The sequence below is a fragment of the Semicossyphus pulcher genome, unplaced genomic scaffold (genome assembly GCF_022749685.1).
Source record: "Semicossyphus pulcher isolate SPU_LCO1_2020_fin unplaced genomic scaffold, fSemPul1.0.p SCAF_13, whole genome shotgun sequence".
Taxonomy (NCBI): Eukaryota; Metazoa; Chordata; class Actinopteri; order Labriformes; family Labridae; genus Semicossyphus; species Semicossyphus pulcher.
The window spans coordinates 9,400,725-9,410,592 of NW_027211637.1; the positions used below are offsets into that span (position 1 = coordinate 9,400,725).

Genomic DNA, 9,868 nt, shown 5'->3' on the forward strand with positions numbered 1-9,868 from the left:
AGAAACAAATGGGTGATGGGTTAGGGTGGCTATGTCCATTATTTATAGTCTATGGTTAAACCACAGAGGCAACCCACAACCCTAGCTCATTGTTGCAGTAAATTCACAGATATATGCACAGTAAGACAGTAAACATTACCACACCAACAAAACAAAAAGCGAAACACTTGTTTTAATTTCATACAATCCTCTTTTATTTCATATAGAGATAAAGAAATATATCTGAAAACTAAACAGAAAAGTCTGTGCCACAGCCACAGCAAAGAGAGCAAAGAGACTGTTATTAGTAAGAACAAGATCTGTTGGTGCAAAGTGGGGACAGATATGGAAAATAAAAAAAAGTTAAAACTATAGAAAAAATAGCTGTTAACGACCACCTTTACCAGGAAGGATAAATAAACAGAGCAGTGTCAACAGTAATCTGAAATTCATCTCATGGCAGGAAAAGGGCAGGGCTTTCATCCACACGTCAGTGAGGCCAGTGTTACCCCAAAGTCACTATTTTACTAAACTGAAAGATTTGAAGGTAATTTGTGGCAGACATCCAAGTGGGGCGTAAAGTAGGCAATGGGGAGATGCAAATAAATCTGGGTACTCTTTCCTTTCTTAAAGACATTTTGACAGGAAACCAAAACAGCAAAAATCTTATTTTTTGGGTATAACTGAGAAAACACCTGCTGATGGAGAAAAATAGTCTGCCCGCCTGTGGTGTGGGTTAAATAAAGACAAGATACTGGTGTACAGCAGAAAAACAACTTCTGAACCATTTATGTAGCCACATTGTAACGTTAGCATTTTAGCATTTGTTCATTGACTACAAAGATTTGGCCGCTGACAAACTCAGAGACAGAACTGACATCATTCATTACCCTCCAACTGCAGCTTTTCTTGTTCAACTCCAACTGTTAATTGGCATTAATCAAACAGACAGTATGTGATTGAATTCCTGTCTCCTCTATTAGGATGTTTACAACCAGAACAAATGAGAACACAGAAACAAAACAAAGGGAACAAGGGAGGAGAATGGAGTTTTGTCCAGTTTTGTCCAGTCAGAGCAGCCAGGCTCAATCTAAAATCCCAGAACTGCCAACTACAGCATTCCTCCACCTTCTCACTGATCAAATTACACAACTGTACCAGAATAATACAACTTCAGTTATCTTCAGGCAAAATGTTAGACTGTGTTTCGCTGCATTGCTGGCATTTATTGTCTGATGCAAGCTGAGTTGGGCCAGCAGCTAAGCAAAAGAAAAACTATCATGCTTCTTCTAGAGTAACTTGCATGTAAAATGGTATGTGAACGACACCGCAAGTGTCATTGTGCTGTTATTAACAGTAATTATAATGTGACAGGTTTTCACAATTCCTTTATGCTACTGTGAATACTTTCAGAGATTTCAGATGACTGCAGCTGAAGTGTGGCAGACACTGTCATTACTTTGTCCATTTCTTCATGTAAATGTCACCACTCACACAGACTAATTAAAGAACGCTCCACATCTTGCAAAACATACTTCCACAATAAAAGCACAGTGAAATGAGCAGGAGGAACAAGGAGGAAACACAGGACAGAACACACAGAATTTCATCACACAAATATGGCTTATCACTTCCCGTGCATAACACATTTCCATCAGGAGAAAAGCAACTGTCTTTCCTTTGTTTTCATTTCACCAGATAGGGTGGATTTTGCTGGACATCGCTCAGGGCCCCTACACATTTTTTTACTTATTCCACAACTTTAAAAATCCTGTCTTATATCAGTCTATTTTGTTATCAGTCAAAAATCAATCAAACAAAAATGTGTAATGCATTGGCCATGTTAGGCCCAGACACTGAGAAGGAATCTGTGGGCTGAATGTTTCCACAGAACCGCTGAAAGAAAACCCAAAAGCTTATCAGGAATCAGACTTACATAACTCTGCACATTCTTTCCATTTGATAAATTCCACTATTTCCCAAATGACACCTACATGGATATAACCTTTACAAAGTATTTCAAGGGTTTTGTATAAGGTTTAGATAAATATAAAAATTACTTAACTTGGTGCTTAAATTTGAATCATTTCCAATTCCACTAATAAAAAATCCCAAACTGCTGCATCTGGGCAGACACAGGAAGAGGAGACTTTACCACCCACAGCTGTGTCTTTGGTCACATTTGATTAAATCATCAAATGCAACCAATTAAATCATCAGCAAGGCCACTGCAGGATTATTTTTGGACAAAACAGATTATTAATTCTGAAAAACAGAACTCCATCACATTTGAATTTAACATGCAACAACACATTACTGTACTTGATGGAAACATTTTAAATTCTTCATTTGCAATGTTTTTGAAGGAGCCGTTGAGATAATTAGGAAAAGATTTAAGTTAATTTTAAAGGGTGACAAATTAAGTATCAATTTATGTACTTTAACTTACACTTAACTAGTGAGAAATTCCTTTCTCAATCATGAACATTTTCAACCTTGAGATTAAAAGTTCACAAGTCTCAAAACAATTTAGCAGACTGTCAACACTGTGATCCATCGTCTGAAGCAATTTGTTGGCTGCATCTGACACTAATGGACAAGGACAGGTGGGAAATGGAGAATTTGCTGAGCTGATCATTAGCATAATAGTCTGAGACATTTCCAGTGATGACTGTCCACCAAATGAATGAATCACTGACCTTTTGGTCTGAGTAGAAATTATGAAGCATTTCAGACAAAATAATTTAGCTGCCCATCAACCTCTCTAGAAAATGATTCACAATGGGCCCTTGCTTGCTCTGTGATTTAAGAAATTGAACATATCACAAGTACAAAGGACGTGACTGGGTAACTGTTTATTGCATGCATCCTCTGTCTATATGAGGTTGTTTATCCTCATGAGTCAGGGCTGCGATGCAACAAATGAAAGCAGGGTTAACAGCGCACACACAAACTCTGAATCTGCAAATTCTTAATCATTGTGATTTTATATCCCAACAATATTAGCAGTCTGTAAATACCCCAAAAGCCTACTCTCTGCCCTTCTCCTGCACTTGATCACTTCTCTGCATTTGTAACTGTGCAGAGATGACAAATACAACCGTGACAAACAGTGACCACTGCTCTGCATCAAATGCACCCAGATAACTGAAAAGCTATAGCCAATTCTTGTATCATTTCAGATCATACAAGGTGGAAGTTTAAAGGGGGAAGGGATGATGCTAATGGAGTAGTCAGCCTTAAAAGTAAAATAAACTCATGAGAAAAATCATGACCGCCATCCAGAGTTCTGTGCGAGTGTAACGCCATTAACGTGTCTTGTTGCTGTTCAGAAACAAAGTGTTTGTTTCTTAGAACTTTGTACAGATGTTTTGAACCAACCAAGAAGAAAAAAACACAATAGTTTTCCATTGAACCTCAATGGGGGATAAAAAAATTGGAACATAGTTTTTTTTCTCTGTCTTTTGTTCCAGAGACAACAGGCGGCAAATTAACCTGGTCTGGAAAATTCTTTACATCCGGCACCTCTTCAAATCTTGAAGTTGCATCATAGTTCATCAGCAGGACCGACCTGCAGCAGCTTCTCTCCTCTGGTCTGGCAGTTACTGCCGAGCACGTACTTTTCATACTTCCTCCGTTGCAAACTTGGTTACATATGTAGAACCAGTTAACAAAAGCTAATGTCACTAGCCGCCATTTCTCAGCACATGTCAAACCGGTGTGCTCAGAGTCGGACTTTCATCAAGAATCAAATATTTTGTGTGAGTCTCTGTCATTGACGGCTTTCTCGTGGCAATCGATAGGAGAACAACTGAGGCTGCCCCATAAAGACTAACAAAAAGAATATTTTACACCCAATTTGTTATTTATTTAGAAAGCAAGAGAAAGACACACAGAAAGCAGGGACAGAGCTCTGCAAGTTGGGATTAAGTCCAGATAAAACAGAATTCCCAGAGACTCCAATGTATGAAGGAAGAGAAGTATTAAGTGTCCTGTTTGCCCAACTACACTGAGCATTTACGGCCAACATGTCTGAACTGAAAGCACTGTACAGTAAGCCCCTCAATGGGCTTCACTAGGACATTGACAGAGTGTTTGTGAGCACACAATCGTGTGTATGAACTGTTGATGTTGTGTGTGTGTGTGTGTGTGATATCGAGTATGCCTAATCACCGTCACTGGATATATTTGTAAACTAGTCAGGGAACTGAATATGTCAGTATACCTGCCAGTGACACAGACAGAGCGTGTGTATCTGTACATGTGCGTTCTATTTGTTACGATCTAGAAGGTGCATCCTCGAAGCTGATGATGCTGGACTCTGGGTGTGGCGATCCGCCTGTGGATGCCACTACGCCGCTCTGTGACATTGAGGACGATGAGGTGCTGACTGGTCCCCCTGCTGGTCTCGGTGTGGAGGAGGAGGGGTCACGGCCACCTGGGAGGAGAGGCTGTGTGTCGGTTCTGACCTCATCCTCTTCATCGTCTTCCTCGTCGTCCATGCTGGGCCAGGCGGACTGGTCCTCCACACGCTTCAGACGCTCGTTCAGAGCCTTGAGGGCCAGTTGTCTATAAGGAAAACCGAAAGAGAGAGGTTTGTTACTGATCACAGAGGGCAGTACAGCTTTGCAACAAGGGAGGCCTGTATTTTATTGTTTCACTGCTCCCATTAAGATGTAATCTAATACTTTAATAGCATCACTGTGCTTTAATTAATGTATGAAACAACTGCTGTTAAGTGAGCCATATAGCAATATAACCTCAAGTCTGAGGTGAGTAATCCCAGTTGAAAGACATCCGACTTTAATGTCAAATAGCCCTCATTACACTGCGGTTCTGCCTCAGTGCCGTATCGAAGCTGCGCCGTCATGCAGCCTTTGCCATTTTATGCCATGTTACACTGGACCAATGGTGCATTTGTACTCAGAAGTCGGAATTTCCGAGTTCCCAGTCAGAAATTTCAACTGGAACACCTCCTGAGGTAGGATTTCCCACTCGGAAAGTCGGAAGAACCTCACCAACCCCGACCTCATATCTCCGTGCATCAACAGTAAATGAAAGCTGTAGTATTAACTGTTTATTATCACTTCTGTCTTTTTTGTGTCTCACTGACTCAGTCGTACACATGGTACTGTCAAATTTCTATTTGTGGACATGTTGTGGACCTCATATTTGTTCCAAGAGAGCAAATACACACACACACAGCGCTGTTCCGCCCTGCTGGCTCCGCTGTTTACACGGACGCTGTTTTGCCTCTGTTACGCCTCTGTTACTACCTCCGATGCCGGCTCAGAGGTGGAATGGTGGGCCAAAGTCATTCCGCCTGCGTTTCACATGGAAGACGGAACGTAACAGAGGCGTAATAATCCAGCCTTGAACTGGCAGTGAACAAGGGGCTAATGTTTTCTTATTTCTTTCGTTTGATTAATTCAACTGACACCTGTGGCATCACAGCAGCAGCGTGCTGACAATAAAGATGTTAACATGGACTGTGATATTCTATCCTATGAACCCTATGACCGTTTTGTAACCAAGGTTAGTAAGCAGTTTCCAGTTTCTATTTCTAAGAGCTACATAATCAAAATTCTTTGATACTGTATTCAAAATGTGTGGAAAAAATGCTTGTGCAGTTATTGGGTTAGTTAGTAAGTTGGTTGATTTAAAAAACAAAACAGGAACTAACTAACTTTTAAAACTGTTCTCTCACACTGTCCTATAATAATCACATTCATGACAAAAAGGCATCAAATGAGTGCATTTTTGGGGGGGAACATCATTTTTTCATTGAATTTCCCCAGTTTTTCAGGAGATTGATTATTACATCATCACCATAACGTTAATTTCCCATGCAGACCTCGCAACCAGTAGCTAATAAAAGCAAAGCATTTACAGAGTCCTACATTTCATTGCATGGCAGCCATATTGAATGGACATCATAAAGGAAGAAAACGCACCCCAAACCAGGATGAGCAGTATGCAGATGGAAAGTTCAACCAGATAGTGGATAAAAATGTTGTTTCGTTTATTTGATGTTTGTAACTGGGAAGCTTTAAGTTGCGAACAGAACATGTGCTGCTGTGTAAGTGTGTTCAGAAAACCCAGACTAAACGAAAACTTCTGAAAGTTTAAAGTTATACTTGTAAACACAGAACATATGAAGTTCCACCAACTTGGAGTCTAACCAAGGTTGCAGTTATGTGGTGTGTGACTTAACCATTAGCTAAAAAAAGTCTAATTACGCCCTGACAATTACAGGACTGCAGTTCTGTATATGTGTGTGTGTGTGTGTGTGTGTGTGTGTGTGAGAGAGCATTACCTGGAGGAAAGTAACGTCGGACAGCTTGAGAGTTGTTCTTGAATGTGCAAGATAGTCTGTGTGTTCTAGAGCTTATGCGTGTATGAGCTGTTTGAAGAGTGCAACTGAAACAGAGCACAAAGGCTCAGCAGCCTGCTAAGTCAATACAACTAAACACAACACACCTGAGTAGGGTATGTATTTGACTGTCTGGGTGCATATTTTATTTATGCATTTCCTTTATGTAGTTTAACTCTTTCCGGTTTGGTCTGACTCACCTCCTCCTCTCTGCATCTTGTGGGTCGGTCCCTGGAAGGCTGATAGTGATGGAGGAGGGTGCCCCAACATCGTACCTCTTCACCATCTTCCTGCAAACCTTGATCTTCACCAGGGCTGAGTGGACCAGCCCTGCCAGCAGCCCCACAGCCGGCTGAAGCGCCTCAGGAAAGAAGCTAGCAAAGGCGAAGTGGTCCGACATGTCGCCGCGTCCCCTGCTGTGCCTCTGGTAAAAACGCAGGTAGACCCAGCCGGACAGGGTGCCATAGCTGTACGCAGCAAGCGGGGCAGAGCTGTCGAGGAGGCCAGACAGGCGCAGTAAGGCCAGTAGGAGGAGGACCAGAGCTGGTGCTGCTTTGAGTCTCACCTGAGATGTGAGGGTGAGAAAAAATCATCAGGTAAAGGCACTGCCTTTTTTTCTAAATACCACCTTGCCTGCCAGTTCCCACAATTCCCTTAACCCAGCTAGGTTCAGGAATTGGAACACCAAACAATAGCGGTTAACAGGCCAGGGGGGCAGGCAGGAATTACAGTCAGCTGTATCAAGAAGAAGAGTGAAGAAACACAGAGTGATCTGCCTTTTTAAAGGACACATTAGGGATGTAAAACGAATATGTGTTTAGCACAAACTAAACTCTATTTGGACACTCAGCATGTATGCTCCTCTGTAGAAGGCCCTTACATTTCATCTTAAATGCAAATTAACAGATCGCAGTGTTGTCCAAATATGGAAGATTATCACATGCCCAAACCAGAGACCCAGGCAAGGTAAGTACCTATGTCTTTTTAATGCAACAGCATGACATTGTATTTTATGCACAAAAACAACATTCATTACCATCTCATTTCATCATTAAAAGAACAACAAAAACAAAAACAAACAAACAAAAAAAATAGGAAGTTTTATATGTATGTAATTAGAGCAAAAAAAAAGATTCTACTGGGTTATATAATCCTTTAGTAAACTTATTTTAAACACAATACTGGTGGTAAGTGTGTACATTTGGGCATTGGGCCATCCCTATACCATCTTATTAATGACAATTTTAAAAGGTACACTTTTAACTCATTATGCTTCCTTAATAGCTGAAAGCACACTATACATATCCAGAGCCTTAAGTATCTGACACACACCGCTTTCACATTTGGAATTCTTCTTGTTCCGACTCTTTGTTTATCCACTGTGAAATTCTCTAATAATTTAAACTGAAAAAAGAACATATGGGTCTATTTTGTGGCCGTGGCTGGCTGCATCCTTGATGTGTGCTGGCCAAAATCTGAGACAGGCTTGTTTATGTTCACAGGTCATGGACTGGTGGCTTGGTTTCCAGTGCTGTTTACATTCTTGTTTGGCTATATTCTCAATAGAACTATTCCATCCCACTCCTCACTGCTCTGGTACAAACTCAAGCATCGAAGAAGGCGAAAAATAGCTTGCGTTATTTGTTATCCTCACCTGTGGCACTCGGAGCACTGTAGTGTCTCCCATGGTCTGCTTCAGCGCCACCAGGACACCTCCCAGGAAGCCAGCAGCTCCATGGATGCGCACAGCAAACAAGAAGTCCAGGTCAAAGGTGGCAACATAGGTGAGGAGGTAGGAGAGGCCTGCTAGGAGGCCTGCAGAGACATTGACCACTGCAAAAAAGATCAGGAGCTCCAGGGCGCCCCACAGAGGCTCCAGCAGACGTCCACAGGCCATAACTGTCCCAACATTGGCCGCAACACCCCAGACATGCTGCTCTATCACCCCATGGGTCACCAGTGTCCACACCCAGAAATTGGGTGGAAAAAGGTAGCCTGGGGTCACCCCCAGTGCGTATGGAGTGTCGATAGCCCACGACAACAGATAGAGGACGACCACCACAGCACTAATAGCTTTTACCACCACACTGGTGCTGGCAAGTGCAGCCAGAAAGTGCTGTCGAGCCACCGGCAGGTAACGATTCATTGTGGTCTGTTCCGAAGAGGATCCTTCTTGAGCAAATCAGCTCAAGAGATGAAAGAGCAGATGAGTTTCTGTTGCAGCAGATGTTGGTTGCTGTTACGGGATTAATAATGCCAAGCAAAACAGGTGACACATTTGTGTCCCGACGGTATCAAAATCCACACTTCTCTGTGAGCCTTCATCCGGGTTACTGTATTTTAACTGATTAAATGTAGCCTTGGTTCAGTAAGGTTACAAACTGTAGGCTTCAGTAGATAAGTATGAAGATGTGATAACCTTAGCCAAGACTCCTACTGATCTAGCTGCCTAGCTGGCGACCTTCAGTCTGCGTAGACAAATGCAAAACAAGCTTAGAGTTCACCACCAGGTAGCATGCAGGTAGTAGGAGCCAAATATGCAAATCATAACTGACAAAATATAACTTACGACAACTTCTTTGGGGATCTTGGCTAAGCTAGCTTGTAAACACAGGACAGCTAATGTTAGCTAGCTGTCAAAATAAAGCGTCTTGTGTTACGCTGATTTATCCGTCACGGAGGAAGAGGAGAGGTTACGTCTTTGTTTGAGTATAACATAGGACAGCAAGCAACCATACAACGAGATCGGTCAAACCGGTCCACGGAACTCACGTCCTGGACTTCTACACTCTCTCGGCCCGGTGTCTACCGGGCTAGCCCGAGGATTTCCCGTAGCTAGCAACAGGCCTTCAAAACAATGTTAGAGACGCTTATAAACCAGCGTCGACTCGCGTGTAATTCCCAGGTTCTACATACTATATTGGTTTCATTCGCTGTGATTTGATTGTTCTTCCGTCTTTTGAGAGCAGGTCGCCAGATGAAATTATATTATCCTGGTAGGCACTCCTCCTCCCTGTTACACCACTTAGCTACTGACCTGCGCTGTCTGCCACCGTCATCAACAATCGGTGAAAAAACGTCAAGTCACGTAACCTTTTAACACCAAAGCATGCTGGGAAACCGAGTTCTAATGCGACGTATTTGGTTAGCACCCTGTGGTAAGCATCCTCCACGTTGGCAACCAAAGTAACTTTTACTGGGGAAAAAATAGATATTTAAAACGACTGAGTGGGTATTTTAGCTGTCTGTGGTCTACAGCAACTGGATATATTCATGCAAGTACAATTCTGAAGTTTATAAAAGTAGGATATGTCCACTTTCTGATTGTTTATATATTTGGTTAAATAATTTACCACAGCGTTTTTGCTATACTTAGAAATGATTTTGCTGATAAATATTGTGCTGAAAAAAATATGAGCATAAAACTCAGTTAATTAGCGTAAATAAGCTGTTGTAAATAACCAATATGATTCCAGACAATGTGAAAGGAGCCATTCTGCATAATAAATACTTAGC

The 9,868-nt window shown here is 41.9% G+C and overlaps 1 protein-coding gene across 1 annotated transcript; it reads right to left on the reverse strand.

Moving 5' to 3' along the window:
- Positions 1-182: 182 nt before the first annotated feature.
- tmem115 (transmembrane protein 115) lies at positions 183-9,366 on the reverse strand. The gene is made up of 3 exons (XM_069660924.1): positions 8,007-9,366; positions 6,553-6,917; positions 183-4,548 (listed from the first exon to the last, which is right to left on the reverse strand). The coding sequence occupies exons 1-3, from the start codon at positions 8,496-8,498 to the stop codon at positions 4,257-4,259; spliced, it is 1,149 nt and encodes a 382-aa protein (XP_069517025.1). The 5' UTR covers positions 8,499-9,366; the 3' UTR covers positions 183-4,256.
- Positions 9,367-9,868: the final 502 nt, after the last annotated feature.

Coding starts and splice junctions, on each gene's coding strand:
- tmem115 (XM_069660924.1), bottom strand. CDS start 8,498: ATGAATCGTTACCTGCCGGTGGCTCGACAGCACTTTCTGGCTGCACTT. Junction 6,918..8,006: donor CAGTGCTCCGAGTGCCACAG/GTGAGGATAACA, acceptor CTCACATCTCAG/GTGAGACTCAAAGCAGCACC. Junction 4,549..6,552: donor CAAGATGCAGAGAGGAGGAG/GTGAGTCAGACC, acceptor TTTTCCTTATAG/ACAACTGGCCCTCAAGGCTC.